Source organism: Pongo pygmaeus, chromosome 1, assembly GCF_028885625.2.
Source record: "Pongo pygmaeus isolate AG05252 chromosome 1, NHGRI_mPonPyg2-v2.0_pri, whole genome shotgun sequence".
Taxonomy (NCBI): domain Eukaryota; kingdom Metazoa; phylum Chordata; class Mammalia; order Primates; family Hominidae; genus Pongo; species Pongo pygmaeus.
In genome coordinates, this window is record NC_072373.2 from 37,897,736 (window position 1) to 37,916,642 (window position 18,907).

The 18,907-nt window shown below is 50.2% G+C and overlaps 1 protein-coding gene across 2 annotated transcripts; it reads left to right on the forward strand.

Annotated features, from left to right (window-relative positions):
• The first annotated feature begins 2,545 nt into the window (after positions 1-2,545).
• On the forward strand, positions 2,546-18,314 carry RD3 (RD3 regulator of GUCY2D). Of its 2 annotated transcripts, none has more exons than XM_054452595.1 (3): positions 2,546-2,914; positions 13,366-13,675; positions 15,481-18,314. In XM_054452595.1, the coding sequence occupies exons 2-3, from the start codon at positions 13,380-13,382 to the stop codon at positions 15,770-15,772; spliced, it is 588 nt and encodes a 195-aa protein (XP_054308570.1). In that variant the 5' UTR covers positions 2,546-2,914; positions 13,366-13,379; the 3' UTR covers positions 15,773-18,314. The 2 variants fall into 2 exon arrangements, with proteins under 2 accessions (XP_054308570.1, XP_054308580.1); XM_054452605.1 differs by having other exon boundaries at positions 13,369-13,675.
• The last annotated feature ends 593 nt before the right edge of the window (positions 18,315-18,907 follow it).

The window sequence follows — 18,907 nt, forward strand, 5'->3', positions numbered from 1 at the left end:
TAACTGCAAGTCTGGTCTGTACCTATGAATATTCTGTCCATTTAATTCAACTTTATTTGGGATTTGGGCTACACAGACCTTCTGCAGGACTTGGAAAACCCAACGCATGACTGAGTGGTTAGAAATGGTTTGAAATAGCCTGGAAAGACTCCAGGGAGGAGAGAACGGGAGGAACGCATGCACACACACACACACACACACACACACACACACACACACACACACACACACACACACACACACACACACACACAGAGCCAGGGCTTATCTCTAATCTCCATGCAGATTTTAATCCAGTCTTGCATGCAATCACCTCATAACTCCACATTTCCAATTTATTAATCAAATGCCATCTATGAGGCAATGTTGTGGGCCCCACTGGTGTTTTTGCATTTGATGGTTGCTGAATATCTATGCTTCAGCAACTTCCATCCATGCCAAACAAGAGAAAAACAACCGCCACCTTTTCTCCCCAGAGCAAATTCACACTCAGCAAGTATAATCACAAATCCTCTACAGGTGAACAAATCAGAATAAATGAGGAGTCAACACACCCACCAAGGCCTGTGAGTTACAGTATCAGGGCAGCCGTCAGGGAGGGTCATGGGTTAGGGAGTGCCTCCCTCTTCTAATCACAGGCACCATTTGAAAAATGCAGGAGAGGGCTAGTTGCGTCTGCCAGGGAGACTGCTATAAGTCATCTGTATGCTTGTTCCCTGGCGTCCCAGTGTCAGGAGTCCTGAAGCTCATCTGGCAGCTGCTGTGACAAAATCTTTCTGATGGCTCAAGACACTGGCCTCTATGATCTCATTTACATTCATTGTGTGTGCATTAGAAGGGGAGATATTAATACAAAAGCATGGCTATAGAAAAGGGATGAATTTTTTTAATTCAAACACAGAATGGTCAGTAGCAGACCCAAGGTTGTACTACTTGGAGATAAAAGTCTTTAACTCTGGGTCCTAATGCTGTCCCTGCTCCCCACCTGCCTGCCAGACTTCACCTCCTCCTCATCTGATCCAGCACACACAGGCTTGGCTGGGATGTGTGCAGAGGGAAGAGTCAGGCTCAGCCAGCTCCTAGCTTCGTGCCCCTGTAGAATGGTGCTTTAGAAATAAGTGCTGCACAGATGAGCATGTGACTTAGTCCCTGCCCCCTTCTCATTGCCTCCAGCAACTTTCCTAAAGGGAAGATAAAGTCTTGTCATCTCCCTGCTCCCTCCCCTACAGTGTGGAAATGCCTCGGAATTTCTGCCTTTGGACCTCCAAGCCACGCCCCTTGGGAAAGTGCCAGGATAGTGGTGGGGTGCTCAGAGGTGGGGACTCCCAGTTACCTGCTTTGGGTGACTCTGGCCTTAGCTGGCCCTGAGGTGGAGGCCACCTGGGAACTGTGGGTCAGAGGAAGTCAGCTTCAGCTCCCTCAAATGTGGGGATCTTCCATTCCCAAGTGACCCACTCAATCTTTGGGACTGTTGTGCTGTGAACTGGTCAAGAGGAGTATATGATCCAACTCCTGACTCAAGACTCTTGCCTGCTTGATGGATGAAGAGGGAAGGCAGATGGAACCAGCTGAGTGGAACCAGCCACAGAGCAAGCACAAAGTGACAAATCACCCAGGGACGAAATCATGCAGGCAGGCAGGTGGGCAACCTGAGTCCATTTCATCAGCCATTGTTTAATTTCTTCTTGGCTGTACTTTCTGCTTTATTTCCAACACAATCAAAACCAGATGTGTGCAAAAGTCACGCTATCATCCAGCACAGGATTACCTAAGATCTATCATAATGCAGCTTCATGCCCATTACAGTATTCCCATGCCCCTCACAGGGCAGCGTGCATCTGTTTTAGTGCTACCGAATGTCTATTAGGTGCAAGCTGGCTCACACATGGCTCCTAGCCAGAACAGTCTACAAGTGACAGCGTGACCAGAGAGCAGAGACAGGAAGGAGGCCCAGACATGAGTGTGGGATGCTGCAGAACAGCAACAGGATGCTTCTGCTATCCCCAAATGTTATCTCAAATACCTCAACATCAATGCTTTATGTTCCATGTTCCTCTTCTCCCTGGATAGCCCCTCTTTCTGAAAGTCAGAACTGTCTGCTCTTGAGCTTGCCTTGAGGGAAGGAAATAATTTAGATAAGCAGAGAGGAAGACAGGCAAGGGATGTGGTGGGGCAAAGGTGGAGATGTATCTTCACAGGTCCCTGTCCTCAGCACCCAGAATCACCCCTTTCCTGTAGGAGGGAGCTGATAGAAAGAGGGGATCTCCATCCAGGAGCCACCCACCAGGCAGCTGGAAACATTTGCCAACAGCAGGTACACCTAGGGCTCAGCAGAAGGTTGGGTGAGCATGGTCTTGCCCAGTTTGTGCCACACTGAGCACCGGCTGGAGGAGGAAGGGGCCAGAATGCCATCTGGACACAAGTGCTCCCTCACCGCCTGGGCCTGGGTCGCCTCAGGCTTTTGTGTCAGATCAGCCACTCCCTCTACAGATAATGCTGCTCCAGGCAAAGAGGCTTAGGTGGGTCTCCAGGGCAACTGCAGCTCAGGAGCTGGCCCGCCTCCATGGTTCATCAGGGAAGCTGTGGCTCCAGCCTCGCGGGACACATACACACACACACACACACACACACACACACACACACCACAAACAACAGCCCAGGCTGGATCTCTCCTCCTGTCTCTTCTCTTGGTAAAACTTGTCAGAGAACCAAAGAGAGGCAAAATCCTGAGGCCAGCCAGCAGCAGCAGAGAACCTGAGGGAGACTTGACGATGTAGATTGCCCTGCCCTGCTGTGGCTGCTCAGCTTTCTTTTTTTTCCTGAAAATATCCAGACACTCTCTTCTCCCAGACTGGGAAGCAGAACGCAGGCCCCCTGCTGCGACGCTGCACCTGAGCAGAGGCTGACCTCAGAGGTAAGATGGAGGTCTCCCCAGGAGACAGTGTCTTCCCCGCCCGCACCCTGGCACAGCTGCACCTTTGGAAGTTAGGGCTGAGGCCTGGAGCTGGGTGGAGTGGCCTCAGGGAGTGTGGCAGGCTGGGGAGCCTAGAAAGCCGCCCACCTCTGGGACCCAGATGGCCACAGGAAGGCCCCTTTAGTCCTCATCAGTTCCACAGGAGTTGGAACCGATGAGGGTCCTGCAGCATCCTCGGGGCTATCGCCTGCTCCTTGTTTTGTAAACCTATGGGAAGCCATCGTTTTTGCCTGTTCTGGAACTGCAAGCCTCTCGGGGAGGACCCAGCTCCAGCAGGTTCCCTTCTGCCTTTATAGAGTGGACACAGGCAGGGGGAAGGAAAGTGAAACCCAAATCAGAGACTCTTGCATGGGTTTGCGAACTGCGATTCAAGCCTCTACTAAGTCCAAGACAGAGAGTCAGGCTCTGGGGATGCAGTAGCACCCTGGGCACGAGGGTGATGGATATGCCTCAGTCCCCTCGACCATGGAACAGTCTGTGCATCCCCGATAACACGCCCAGGAGAGTGGGCCCAGGCAGATTGGTGCAGGGTGGGGCGCCAGGGAGATCGGGCCTAGAAGGAAAGTCCAGCTGCAACCAAGGGATGAGGGTCAGTCCCCTCCCACTGTGGTCAGTCAGACCTGGTACACGCCCTCTCCTGGCTTTACCTCTGCCTCAGAATGGGAAGGACTGGCTGCCATTCACTCATTCATTCAGGAACTGCTTATCAAGTGCTACCATGTGCAGCAGATTCAACCCACATTCCTCTCGCCCTTGCAGAATTCATAGCTAGGTGGGGGAGAGATAAGTACAACCCAAAACGTGAGAAACGTGTTTGCTAGATGCCATGGTGATGGGCCCTTGTGTCGGGCCCTTGTGTCAGGCCCTGGTGGCTGGGATCAGTGCTCCATGGGTCGGGGGCAGTGAGGGGCTGGCTGCAGGGAGGAGTTGTCTCTTGAGGGGTCCCTGACAAATGAGCAGATACCTGTCAGGTGGGCAGAGGATCCACAGGTCAGGCCCGCTCATAGCTGGCTTGGTGGATTACAGGTTGTTTTTCCGTGATGCCAAAGAGAAATCAGGTCAATTTGCAATCTGTAAAGTTGGACTTGGGCCTTAACAAACACAGGGCTGGGAGGAAGATTGGCTAGAGAAGCACCTACTCTTTGCCCCCACTGAGAAGTCTCTGCCCGGACTGAGGGTCTGGCGTCAGCAGAGCCAGCCTGCCCATGCAGTGAAGCTGCCGGTGCTCTGGGACAGCCTGACTCAGGTGCTGCTCCGTGCCCGGGCCCGGTGGGTCACACAGGGCAGCCCCTCACCCTGGCCTGCAGATGCCTAGCTCAGCTTCAGACGTGGAGGACCCAGGCCGGGTCCTCTGGCCATGGCTCCCTTTGCACTGAGAAATTAGCCTTCCTGGGCAAGGTCTGCACGCCCTCACTGTTTGGCTGGGGCCAGCGCAGGTCCTCAGTTCTCACTAGAGGTGAGGGCACTCTCATGCCTCCTGCAGGGGGTCAGAGCCCTGTTTCCAGCTCCAAGGTCACACTCCCCATTGTTCCCACCATTGAGACATCCCTGGTCCCCCTCTGAGTGCCAACTGGAACCAGAGACTCCTCTTGCCCTTGAGGCACAACGGGAGAGTTCTTTCAGCACAGCTAACGAGCCACAGCTGGTATGGCGCCTCCCAGGAGCCGCAGAAAAGACATTATCCTCAGAGATGTTCAAAAATAGGCTGAAAGGAAGGCTCTGAGAGTGTGGGGGTGGAAGGGGTAATGAAGGGGAAAGGAAAGAGGAAAGACAAGATCAGAGAATGGAAGATAACAGGCGTGGGCGAGTGACGCCAAAAGGCAGAGACAGAACATGCGAGGGCTTCCCTATCATCCGCTCTGCTCTGTAAACTCGAGGCCGCACCACCTGGGCCTTCTCTTGAAACAGGGAGGCTCAGCTCTCCCAACACAGTGACCAGAAGCCAGGGCTGGGGAAGGCCAGGAACAAAGTTGGGGTCAAGCTTGCACCAAGCCAGGGGATCCTTTACTTTTTGTGCCCCCTTTGGGAGTCTGTGAAGCCTGTGGACACATTCTTAGAAAAATGCTTCTAAACGCATAAAAGTAAACTCATTGGGTTACAAAGGAAACAAGCTCTATTGAAATGCAGCTATCAAAAAAAAAAAGGAAAAGAAAAAATGATTTATGATACAGTAAAATGTGTGCTTCCCTATCAACATGTGAAATAATGAAACCTAGTAGCAAGTCTAATAAATGCCACAATTTCATAGTAGTGTGAGCATACCTGATAATTCAAGAATAACAACTTTAAAGCGTTTTGTGAAAAATCTGTGATTTCTGCTGGAGATAAATCCACAGGGCTAATGATATTATTGTGGTCTATGGCCTTCATTCATAACTAGAGGAAATACCACATTTCAGTTAAAGGTTAATAGAAATAGAGATGACTTTTTTCCCCACCCAAGTTCATAAATCCCTGAATTTTCCCTAGGACCCCAGGGCAAAAATCTGTACTAAGCGACAATGGAAGCCACTGATCTAGGTGAACCAGCTTATTGTTAGTTTAGAAAAATAAAACATTTACACAGACATGACCTCATTTGACTTTCATAGTAACTTGAAGTGGGTACCTTTATTATTCCCTTATAGATTGGGGAAACTGAGGCTTGGGGCCATGAAGGTGACTTGGACATAGGCAGCATATGTGGGAGGGGAAGGGCGTAGGAACTGAATTCAGGTTTTCTCTGCTGAAGGCTGCACTGTCTCCCCAAGCCCAGACTGCTCCACCTGAGCTGGTGATCAAGCAGAGGCGGAGTGGGGGCGCAGCCAGGCCGCCCAGCATGCATCTGAGGTCAAAAGCAGTGGAGGTGGTGAGTGGGGGTGAGAGTGGGAAGGGTACTGGATCCCAGGCCCCAGACTCCGCGGAGGGAATATGGGGAGAGGGAACAGAAGACATGTATGTGTCAATGGACAGCAGCAACTCTGTCCCCACCCTGGCTCCCAGACAAAAGAGGGAAACGCAGCCCAAAGATTCTTGCCGAGGACCCCAAGGTGGATAGGGGTCTTAACAAGCAGGGCCCAGCCCATGTTCCTAGCTGATTTTCATTTCTTTTCTTCTCGTTTTGTGTCGTCATTGGATTTGGTCATCTGTCTCCTCTCTACAGAGCCTTCAAGACCTGTTTCAAGGTGGGTTTTTTTCTGGTTTTTTATTTTTTTATTTTTTTATTTGACAGAGTCTTGTTCTGTCGCCTAGGCTGGAGTGCAGTGGCACCATCTTGGCTCACTGCAGCCTCCACCTCACGGGTTCAAGCAATTCTCATGCCTCAGCCTCCTGAGTAGCTGGGATTGCAGGTGCTCACCACCACACACCTGGATAATTTTTGCATCTTTAGTAGAGATGGGGTTTCACCATATTGGCCAGGCTGGTCTCAAATTCCTGGCCTCAAGTGATCTGCCTGCCTCGGCCTCCCAAAGTGCTAGGATTACAGTTGTGAGCCACTGCTCCCAGCCTCCAGGTGAACTTTTTAGCCACCTGATTGTGTCATAAGAATTACAACCCCTAATCATTGCACAAGATTTTTATAGTTTACCGAATGTTTTCACATATTGTCTCCCATCCGAGTCTCAGAGGAACCCTGTGGAGTGGGCTGAGCTGGCGTCTGAACACCATTTTATAAATGCAGAAACCAAGGCCTCGCTGGTTAATGAGCTGTAGCGGTTATGCAGAGAATAGGGGGCAGGCACTTCCTGGGCACACCCTGTGCTGATTACACAGCCGAGGCCCAGGAGTCCCCTTCCAATCAGGAGAGCTGTGCCTTTGGTGGCATTGCAATTGCTTGTCTGCTTGTTTTCCCCCATCTCTTGAGTGTACACTCCTTGAGGGAGTCCCAGCACCTAGCACAGCGACAGGCAGGTCACACACTCCCCCTGTGTTTGCTGAGCGAGTGAGTGGATGAGAACTCAGCCCTGCGCTTCAGTCTCCAGGCCCTAGGCCCTCCCCTCACACGCCACTGTGCAAGGCCTCGATGCCCAGGCTCGTGGGTAAAGAAAGGCACAGCGGCAGAAATGAGCAGAATAGGAACTGCAGGCAGGGGTCCCAAGGAACAACGCAGGCTGTCAGGTAGAGTCAGTCAGGAAGGCTTCTTGCACAAGTGAGTTTTGAGGTAGAGTTTTCCCAACTTTTAAACTTGAATATGCATAAACATGCAGAAAAGTGCAATAAGTATCCATCAATATCCCCCAGATACAACAATTGCTAATATTTTGCCATGTTTGCTCTTGTAGGGGCCAAGGGCTTGGCCCTATGAAGGTTCACTTAAAAATCAACTCAAGAAAGGCTGATTAAGTGGAGAAAAGGCATACATATTTATCATGAATGCGTACATGGGGAGAATCACAGAGGAACTGCTCACCCCACACTGGGGTTTGGAAGCTTATATACCATCCTGGCAAAGCAGGTTATGGGAGGGGGAGAACAGCAGTTCTGGTGGGAGGATTACTAGGGAGAATGAACAGGGCAGGGATCAGAAATGGACTTGTACATTATTATCCTGTGAGAGGGTCTGTTCAGGTGGGGACTCATTCTCTGTCTTAAGAAAGGGGAAGAAAAAAACCATTGTTCCCTTTGGTGGATCTGGATCTCAGGCAGACAAAGGCTTTGGAAGAGACGGTGACCGTGGGGAGGGCCAGAGAGACCACGAGGCTTCTTCAGCTCAGCGTATCCAAATGCCATATCTTGGGATATTGGTTTCTGAGCCCCAACACCCTGTTTATGGGGTGTGTGTATACATATTTATGTAATGGTTTCTGAACCATTTGAATCTTAAGACATTGTAGACACCCGTAAACACTTCAGCACCTCCTAAGACTGAGCTATTGGCCAATATTCCACGGATCGTTTTCTTTTTTCTTTTCTTTTTTTGGAGACAGAGTTTCGCTCTTGTCACCCAGGCTGGAGTGCAATGGTGCAATCTTGGCTCACTGCAACCTCTGCCTCCTGGGTTCAAGCCATTCTCCTGCCTTAGCCTCCTAAGTAGCCGGGATTACAGGCATGCGCCATCACGCCCGGTTAATTTTTGTATTATTAGTAGAGACAGGGTTTCACCATGTTGGCCAGGCTGGTCTCAAACTCCTGACCTCAGGTGATCCACCCGCCTCGGCCTCCTAAACTGCTGGGATTACAGGCGTGAGCCAATGTGCCTGGCCCCACGGATCGTTTTCTAACATCCAGCTCATATTTAAATTTCCTCAGTTACCCTAATTTTTTTGGTTTGAGTCGGAGTCTCTCTCTGTCGCCCAGGCTGGAGCGCAGTGGCATGATCTCAGCTCACTGCAACCTCTGCCTCCCAGGTTCAAGTGATTCTTCCACCTCAGTCTCCCGAGTAGCTGGGATTACAGGTGCCCGCCACCACGCCCTGCTCATTTTTGTATTTTTAGTAGAGATGGGGTTTCAACATGTTGCCCAGGCTGGTCTCGAACTCCTACCTCAGATGAACCACCCATCTTGGCCTCCCAAAGTGCTGGGATTATAGGTGTGAGCCACCACACCCAGCCTTTTTTTCTTTTAAATATAAAGAAGCGGATCTTTCCTAACTTGATAAAGTGTATCTCCTTTTTTTTTGAGATGGGGGGTCTCACTCTGTCACCCAGGTTGGAGTGCAGTGGCGTGATCTCAGCTCACTGCAACTACTACCTCCCAGGCTCAAGTTATCCTCTCACCTCAGCCTCCCGAGTAGTTGGGACTACAGGCCCACGCCATGACGCTTGGCTAATTTTTTATATTTTTGGTAGAGACAGAGTTTCACCATGTTGCCCAGGCTGGTCTCGAACTCCTGAACTCAAGCCTCCCAAAGTGCTGGGATTATAGGCATGAGCCATCGTGCCTGCCTATCCTAATTTTTTAAAACAAGGATTCAATCAGTGTTTGTGTGTTTGAGGGAGGTTGTAAGTGCTGTTGACTGAGTAGGAACCCTTCATCATGGGAAGACTCTGAGGTCACCATGGCACTGCCAGTCACCAGGTGGTGAGCCAAGTGTGGGGGCCTTGGGGCTTACACTGAGGAGTTGGCTCTGCCATAGTGGTGAATCTAGAGCCAGGCAGTGTAGAAAATTGTGCCAGACACTCAGCAAAGGTCACTCTTGCTGTTGTTTAACAGACCTGCCCCAGGCACCATGTCCTTCCCAGTCTCAGCCAAGGTTCAGATTCTGGGGATACCCTGGGATAAGGCGGCCCCCTCTGGAGTCTGTCTAGCCTGCCCTCCTGCCTCTCTGTCTCTGTTCTTCCTCCCTCTGTCTCTCCCTCCCTCTGTCTCTCCCTCCCTCCTTTGCCCTTAAGAACTTAATCGGACCCACTGAAGAGCTTTCTGGGGGAGCAGTTGGCACCGGGGACAGAAATAGCACCAGCAGAAATCTTGTCTCTGTCAAAGCCTCCAGTCCTGGCCAGAGTTGCGGGGAGTGAGGGGATGGGGAGAAGATGACTCAGAACACCCTCCTCCCCTGTGAGACCCTACACCTGGGCCAAAGAGGTTCAGAGCCCACAAAATTCAGGACTCAGGTGGGATCGCCCCACTCAGTCCCTGCCATCTGGAGTTGGGGGAGGCGGGTCACAAAGCACCTTCTCTAGCGGCCAGCTCAGGTCGGGAGCCTTAAGCCCAGGGAATCGGGACCCCATACAGGCTGCACCCCAGGCTGTACTTGGGCTTGCTTCTGGCCTTACTCTGCCTCGAGGTGAGGCGTCTGGGGGTTCAGGAGGCATGCCACCCTGTGGGCGCTTCCCTTCCAGATCAGGCTTAGGGACTGAAATCAGAATTCCCTGCCAGACAGTCGCTCGCCCACTTCCCCACAGAAGGGGCCACTGAGCAGGGCAGATGGCACTGCCAGGGAGCAACCCTAAGTCAGAGGGTGGCAAAGAGGTGGCTGGTTGCAAGGGTGTGGCTGGGCCTTGGAGGTGAAAGCTGGGGTGTCCCCACATGTGTTTGCAAGGCCCCTTACCATGTGGGATGATGCGGAGGTGGGAAGAGAGGGAGGCAGGCTGAGGTCCGGGAGCGGTCCCAACCCACCTCCATATGCCAGAGAAGAACTCTGAGGAGTCCAAGAATGCTGTCTGAATCTCACCCTCCACGTTGTGAGGAAGGTAAAGTTGACAAGGGTGGAAACGGAACATGCTTTATTTAATAGTTTGTTAGCTTATGTGGCCGTGGCATGGATATTCTGAAGTCAATTTGCCCTGGAGGCAAAAGTTTTCTTCAGTGAATCCCATTTCTTCTCCCACATTTCTTCTGGCCACAGGAGAACCCTCTACTGCCAAGCCACTCTCTTGCACTCTTCTTTCAGCTCAAATTCAAACCCAGATTAAGAAGAAAAAAAAGCTCCCTAAGGAGCTTTGGAAAATGCCTTCTTGTTCAGGGTCAGGTCAGGTCAGGTCTGTGGGGCTTGTTCCTTGATCCAGCTGTTATAGCTTCTCCATCATTTATTCGTTCCTTTGTTCGGGCACTCATTCATTCATTTGTTTGCTATTTATTAAGTGCCTACTCACTACATGTCCAGCCCCAGGGATGGAAAGGTGAATAAGGCGCAGGCCCTGCCCACATACCACACCTGGGGTCAGGGGAGGTAGGCAGTCACGTTCCCTAAAGTGCTCCTGAGCTCTGAAAAACACCTGTGCAGAGTGCAGTCAGGGGACAAGGTAGAGAGTGGCCACATCTACCTGGGAGGTGGGAAGGTCAAGAAAACTTCCGAGGGTGCTGACCCTAGACCTGGTCTCCATGCAGAATGGGTGGGCATTTCAGGCAGAGGGAGGAACATGACAAGGGCGTGGAGCTGTGCAATAGCCTAGCACATTCAGTAGCCCTTGCAGGAACAGTGACTCTGCATGCTTGTAGTGCTCTTCAGTGGGTACACCATTCACTCTTTTGGTGCTAAGCCTCAACCTAACCCATATACTTTTAAAAACACAAACACTCCCGGGAAAGTGACACATTCAGTTACAGTTACAGTCCTTGTGCCTGAACTGATGGAATCCTTTAGCCTTAGGCGAGGCTCCGGATGCTCATGGCTCTCTGGCCATGACACCCCCACCCCTGCACTCCCACCCCCCAGTACACACAGTACTACCCAACCTCTTTATTCTGGGCACATAAAGCATGTAAGGGCTAAGAAGTAAATGTCCTAGCTGCTACTGACCCCAGGAGTAGGGTCTAATGGTTCATCCTTTCGTCCCACCCTCTGAGGAAGGGGTCAACTGTGTAATCTGAAGCCTCCGTTGGTGATAGGCTTAGGTTGAGTGGAGAATGAAAGTTTTCAGATTTCTTTTTTTTTTTTGGAGTTGGAGCCTCGCTTTGTCACCCAGGCTGGAATGCAGTGGCACCATCTCAGCTCACTCCTCCTCCCCAGTTCAAGCGATTCTCCTGCCTCAGCCTCCTGAGTAGCTACAGGCATGTGCCACCATGCCTAGCTAATTTTTGTATTTTTAGTAGAGACGGGGTTTCACCGTGTTGGCCAGGATGGTCTTGAACTCCTGACTTCAAGTGATCCACCCTCCTTGGCCTCCCAAAGTGCTGGAATTACAGGCATGAGCCATCACGCCTGGCCCGTTTTCAGATTTCTTAATTCTGTTGGTTGCTAAAGGAGTTGGTCTTCAAATCTCCATCGGTAAGTAGGGATTTAGCTGTGGCCTTCCAGAAGGCTGCTGCTACCCCATCATAATATTCTCCTTTGTGTCTGATTATCTACCTTAACAATTCATTTCTCTGGGTTAAGCACTGAGGTGCAGGGTGGTGGGCGGGTGGCCTAAAATTGCATGTGTCCTCTGGAGGTGACACCTCCCTCATCACCATGCTGTTGAGACTGAGTTCATCTGAACTCTTCTCTGCATATGGAGTGTCTAAGCAGAAATGGGATCATTGGTGCATGGAAGGGGGAACTGCTTGGAGGGAGAAAGGTGCAGAAAAGGGAAGTGGGACACCTTGAAGACCCACTTCAGGCTTTAGATCGGGAATGTCATTTCCCTTCACTGTTGTCAGAAGCACAGACCACATCTGACAGGTCATGGAGTAGCTCATTCACCCATTCATTCATTCATTCATTCATCTACTCAGTCTGTCCTTCACCAAACTTGTATTGAGCAAGCCCGTGTGGGGGCTCCATGATGAGTTAGGCTTGCTGCTGTCAGACCTCCAGCTGTCTCACCTTGTTCTATGGCCAGATCCTCCCTCCACCTGGGACCCCTTCTCCATCAGCCCATGTGTCTGAAGCCTGCACTCACCTCTCAGACCACTCTGGACCCTTTCACCATCTAGGGTCACTCCTTCCCCTCCCACATCAGTGCTGACTCTATGCTTCACTAGCAGAGTTCCTTCTCTCCATTGATGTGGCAGCGTTTACTCAACAAATCTTGCCTCTCCTGGAGAGCAGGATCCTGGCATCATCCTTTCATGTTTATGTCCCTCCACAGATGTGTACACAGTGCTTGATTAATGCTGAATGAATGAATGAATGAATGGTGGGTAAGTTTTTTTTTTCAGGTTAATGTTAATCCATACAGTTTTTTTTTTTTTTTTTTTTTTTTTTTTTGAGACGGAGTTTTTCTCTTTTTGCCCAGGCTGGAGTGCAATGGTGTGATCTCGGCTCACTACAACCTCCACCTCCCGGGTTCAGGCAATTCTCCTGCCTCAGCCTCCGGAGTAGCTGGAATTACAGGCATGCACCACCATGCCTGGCTAATTTTGTATTTTTAGTAGAGACAGGGTTTCTCCATGCTGGTCAAGCTTGTCTTGAACTCCCGACCTCAGGTGATCTGCCCGCCTTGGCCTCCCAAAGTATTGGGATTGCAGGTGTGAACCACCACGGCTGGCCAACCCCATAGAGTTCTAAGTGTCTTTCGTCAATAGGCTGGAGGCATTTAGAAACTGAGGGTGTTTTCCTGGTAGACTGACATAGGATGTATCTGTTCTGAGTGTGTGTGTGTGTATATGTATGTGAGTGTGTGTGAGTGTGTGAGAGTGTGTGTGTGTGTGTGTGGGTTCCCCTTAAATCACAGGGAAAGCTTGTGCTCAGCCATAGTCCATATGTTTCCAGCTTTGTTGGGAGTTAGTGGGGATTCAGGAGGCCCTTTCTCTGGGCACAATCCTGGGATGCTTTAAGGATCATAATCACAAGAGTCTCTTACTTTTATGTGATGTTTACAGTGTACAAAGTTTATTCACAACTGCTTCTCACAACAGCCCTATCTTGTCTTACAGAATTAGAAATGATTGCTCAGGGAAATTAAGCCACCTACTTGAGGCCACTCAGCTGTTAGGGCAGAGCAGGTCTTCTCCCCTGGGTCCCAGCTCTCCTCTCTCCCCCTTGGGTTCCGAGGTTCCCCACCCTGACTAACAGAGGGGCCTAGGAAAGATGCACACCTGTCCTGTCTCAGCAGGGCCAGGAGCTATGTCTCTCATCTCACGGCTTCGGTGGAACGAGGCCCCGTCCCGGCTGTCTTCCAGGAGCCCTGCTGAGATGGTGCTGGAGACACTTATGATGGAGCTGACGGGGCAGATGCGAGAGGCTGAGAGGCAGCAGCGGGAGCGCAGCAATGCGGTCAGAAAGGTCTGCACCGGTGTGGACTACAGCTGGCTGGCCAGCACACCCCGGCCCACCTATGACCTTAGCCCCATTGAGCGGCTGCAGCTGGAGGATGTCTGCGTTAAGATCCACCCATCCTATTGTGGGCCTGCTATCCTCAGGTGAGCACTGGGATGGGGACCCTTGATGGGCTGCAAGCTCCAGGAAAGGTGGCTGCAGTGGCAGGGGCCTGAGGCCACCAGGACTAGAGCCAGGGAGCCTGGATGACCTAGTTATCTGTTAGAAGGAGCAAGAGGGGAAAAGGAGTCTGAAAGAGACCATGAAACGCTGGGCTAGGGTTAGGGGTCCAGCGGGAGGCAGGAGGCAGCTCCTGGAGGTGTGTGAGTTTTGATTCAAGAGAACACAATACCTTTGAGTTTTCTCTTCTTCCTGCCCAGATTGTTATTGTCTTGGATTTTAACTTACCTGGCTTCTTTTCTTTTGTCAGTTTATCTTCAATATTACCTTCTTGGAGAAGTTTTCCCAGACATTTCTCCAAAATCAGATTCTTAATTATGCTAGCTTATGTTAGCTTTCATGCTAGTCTGCCCACAGGTGAGTGAGTGTGTGTGTGTGTGTGTGTGTGTGTGTAAGAAGGGTTCAGACAAAACCCTGGGGCACTGCACATTTAGATCTTGGGTGCAACAATGTTCCTTGAATATAAATGTAACCTTACCGAAGCTGTGACCACATGGTCCTGTCTCAGAAGGATTGGTGCTGATGTCAAAGAAGCATCGAGTAATTTCAAAATAACTCAAGTTATTTGTCTACATTTCTCTTTGTAAAAGAATATAAATCCACAATAAAACATCTTAAAATTCCTGTTAGTCTCCCAAAATCTTCCCCCACCCATCCCTTTAACCAACATATGCATTTATTGTACACCTTTTTCTTTGAAATTCCCTTTAAAAGCTCCTCTCCTTCAGCCCCATTCACCTTCTTTAGCCCCGTCCACACTCCTTGGTTTTTGTAGAGCTTTTACCACCCCTCCCCTTTCTTCCTCCAGGCGGAGAACTTTACCCTCCCCCAGCTTTCTGATTCTGGACTGTGGAAGCCTCCCAAAGTGTATCTATTCCAGGAGCACCTGGGGACAGGGGTGGGTCATGGGGTGGAGCTGCTGAAAAGGGAATCTGGGCTGGCAAATCAAACCTCAAAAGTGAGGGGGAAGGCTGGGTACACACAGGTCATGATAGTCCTATCTCATTTCCGGTCTCATGTCACTGCTGAGAAGTCCTGACTCTCAATCTGGTGGAGGAAACCTGGTATTAAATAGACTTGCTAACATTAACTTGTGAGCTCTAAGCAAAGATAGCCTAGGCAGAGTAACAGTTTGGGAAGACACACAGGGCCTTGGGAGAACCTGGGACATGTGGGGCCACAAGTGATTCTTCCCAGCTGATGTGCAGGGTCTTCTGGGGGAGTATCAGGGGATTCCTGTGCATGGCAAACAGCTCACCTGGAAGGAATATCACAGGGGCAGTGACATAATCAGATATAGGTTTCAGAAAGATCATGCTGGCCAGTGGGTGGAGAAGAGACAGGAGAGGCTTAGCCAGAAGGCCTCCCATCAGTAAGGCTGCCACTGCAAAGGGCTCCCCTTAATGCTCCGTCATCAACAACCCTAGGTAAGCGTCAGGATCTTTACATACCTTAGTTCATTATAGCTCACACAAAGGCAGCTGTCATCTCATATTACAGACGAGGAGGCTGAGGCCAATGGAGGCCAGAAGTGGCGGAGCTGGGATTTGAACGCAGGATTGGTTGAAGCAGTAGCAGCGCGGGGTGGTTCCTGATTCGCTTCAGGAGCAGGGTAGAGTGGACTAACTGGCCACGACGATGCACCGGCAGCCCCTCGGGGTTAGATGCCCCGGGGTGCCAGGCCCGCTGTTGTGGGTGAATGGCTCCAACGCCCTCCCTTCCCTCCCAGGTTCCGGCAGCTGCTGGCGGAGCAGGAACCCGAGGTGCAGAAGGTGTCCCAGCTCTTCCGCTCGGTGCTGCAGGAGGTCCTGGAGAAGATGAAGCAGGAAGAGGAGGCCCACAAGCTGACGCGCCTGTGGAGCCTGCGGCCCCGCGGCAGCCTGGCCACCTTCAAGACCCGCGCGCGCATCTCTCCCTTCGCCAGCGACATCAGGACCATCTCCGAGGACGTGGAGCGGGACACGCCGCCGCCACTGCGGTCCTGGAGCATGCCCGAATTCCGGGCGCACAAAGCCGACTGACCCCGGCCGCTTCACTGCCCAGAAGCGGAGCCGTCTGCAGGGGGAATGATAGGCCGGTGACCGGAGGGCCGGGCCCTGGAACATCCCCACCTAGGCCTGAAGAGGAAACCCAAGAGGCGGCCCCATCCCAAGACGCTGCTATAAAATGAAGCAACTCCCTGCCCCATCGTTTTCTCTGGCCACAAAGCGGAGTTAGGTGGTAGAGCGGCACCGCCCTCTCCCTCTCCTGCGCTAGTCTGCAGGAGCAGCCCCTTCCCTAACTGGCAGATTCAAGGTTTTGGACGACAGACCATTGCCCCATCCTCATCTCCTGCTTCTGTCTAAAAGGGGACAGTTGCCCTGCCTTTTTGCAAGACCTAGGTTCTCACCCCAATTTCAGGGATGTCCCATTCACTCCCCTACCCCCATCCCCAATGAGAAGTGACCTGTTGGCTGGTATCCACTCTTGCTAGTGACTGGCTGAGGTCACCACTGCAGGTGGGTCACAGCCTCATGGGCAGGCACAGCTGGAAGGGACCAGAGAGACAATTAGATCCACTCTCTTCAGCTAGTAAATGTGGAACTTGAGGCTCAGAGAGGGACACTTCTTCTGACTTTAACTGCTGCCAGCTCCTCATGAACAGTGAGATTGTTCCTGCATGAATAGTGTCTGTTCCTGAGTTTGGAATCCTGGGCTATGAAGGGACAGGTCCAAAGGCTACATCTCTACCTACCTGTGACCTGATCCATCTCTTACCTTGGCAGTGGGATGAGAATCTAAGCTGCTGTCCAAGAAGTGTAGCTAGGAGTGGAGGTAGGTTACTCATTACCCCATGCTACAGTGTCATCAAATGGGCTGTGGCCAGTCCCTAACAGCTTCTTCCAGAGGCTAAGCTCCAAGGCCTTCAGATGCTGCTCTAAAGAGCCCAGGTTTCTCAATTCCAGGGTTCCCCTTTCTGCAGCTGGTCACACCTCCTCTCTGGCTTTCTCCAGAAAGTGATGCCCGAACCCCTGACTGACCTTGAGGCAGCTGAGTGAAATGTTCTAGAAGAGCTTCCTGCAGCTTCGTTGTCCTTCCATTTTCTAACATAGTTAGGCCTTGATGACGGGCATGTGGATTACTCAATGTGTGGATCACCCATGGAAAATCTAGATGGCCAGGAGGCCTTCCCACACACTCTGGGGTTGAAGTGGGGTGTAAGGGGGATGGGTGGGGAAAGTGTCTACGCTCAACTACCAGCGCACATGCAGAAAATGCAAGTGGACCTTAATAGTAGCCTAAATAAAATGCCTGGAGGAGATATAATCAACAGGGGGGAGAAATCTGTGTATTCCCTCAGTGGGAAAAAAGTTTTTTTGAATGATTTAGTTTTGAACTTCCCTTTTGAAGTTTTTTTGGATTTTTCACTTGAATCTGGACAGAGAATCATAGGATGGTGGAAAACCTCTGATCCAACACTATCAAGATGAAAGAGTTGATTGGCTTATTAATATAATTGGTAGAAGTTGAGAATCACTTAAAATATACATCTTAAACATCTTACATATTTTATTTGAAGACAAAAAATTTCACTTGGTTGCCAAACTTTTCTTTTTTTCTTTTTTTTTTTTTTTTGAGACTGAGTCTCACTCTGTTACCCAGGCTGCAGTGCAGCGGCGTGATCTCGGCTCACCACAACCTCTGCCTCCCGGGTTCAAGTGATTCTCCTGCCTCAGCCTCCTAAGTAGCTGGGACTACAGGCACGTGCCACCACCCCGGCTAATTTTTGTATTTTTATTAGAGATAGGGTTTCACTATGTTGCCCAGACTGGTCAAACTCCTGACCTCGTGATCCACTCGCCTTGGCCTCCCAAAGTGCTGGGATTACAGGCATGAGCCACTGTGCCTGGCTGCCAAACTTTTGATGTGGGTCCAAGCTGCGCTTTTTTGTGACCTATATGTTTTGTCTGGTGGGAGTTCTACACTTAAGTTTTCTTGGTTTGCACTTTAATCATAACGATAAGAACAACTGGCATAAAAGAGTTTTGGAACAAGCAGAAGTGACCCTTGGTAAGCAGACCGCTCAGCTGGTAGGGGCAAAAGTATTGGGGGAGAATTAGAAAAAGGCCTCCACATTGTGAGCTTTCCGGGTGCCCTGGATGTGGGTCAGCAAATGCTTTAGAGAAAGTAGTTAACCTGGAGGGATATTCAAAGGAGGCTGGATAAGAGAATGTCTATTTTTCTCCTTCCCTATCACCTTACATGTATCTATTCTCCCCAAAGAGAAGGAAGACCTTAGGCTTTTAATTTGGTGTTCTTTTTTAAGTTTAAGTAACTGGCTGCCAATGAAAACCTTCCCTTCCAGCCGCAGGCATGTGGACAGAACCCACCAGCCTCCTCAGACACTCCTCAGACTACTACAGGCAATCCCAGCTGGTGGCTCTCAAATTCATGAGGGTCCAGAAGTTGTTCCTCTGGATTCAGGTTGTTCCTCTGGATTCAGGTTGTTAAAGGGACTAATGAGGTCTGCTTCCATTTCTATTTTTGAAACCTCAATCACCACAAATAAAAGAACAAAAAGTTTGAGAGTGTCCTTGTAAGTATCTGATGAGTGGCTGGTGGTATTTTGGAGGGGACAGGTTAAGTGTGTTCAAGACTACCACAGCCAGCCTGTTTGCACCCAGCTCAATACCACTAGCCACTAGAGGGTGTGGGTGGGAGGCTTGTACTACTTGGTGATTACATTTTTTTTTTTAACTTATTATGAAAATCTTCAAACACACAAAAATGTAGAGGGAAAAGTTTAAGAAGCCCCATATACCTACCATGAAAGTTTAATAGTTACTAACATTTGGCCATATTGTCTTTATTTTTGTGTGTGGAGTATTTTAAGATAAATCCCAAGATGTTGTGACAATTCACCCCTGAATACTTCAGTATGCACTACTTAGGAATAAGAACTTCTTCCTATATAACTATACTACCATTATCACTCCTAACAAAATTAACAGTAATTCTTTAATATTACCTAATGCCCTGTCCATATTCACATTTCCCTGTTCCCAAGAAATGATTCTTGCTGTTTATTCCTTTGAACAAGGATCTAATCAAGTCCCACACATTGACAAGAAAGTTGCAGTTTATTTTTGTTGTTGTTATTTTATTATATTTTATTT

What these genes read in the sequence shown, in the direction of transcription:
- RD3 (XM_054452595.1), top strand. Translation starts at nt 13,380, where the DNA reads ATGTCTCTCATCTCACGGCTTCGGTGGAACGAGGCCCCGTCCCGGCTG. An exon ending in TGTGGGCCTGCTATCCTCAG is followed by an intron (nt 13,676 to 15,480) that starts GTGAGCACTGGG and finishes CTTCCCTCCCAG; the next exon opens with GTTCCGGCAGCTGCTGGCGG.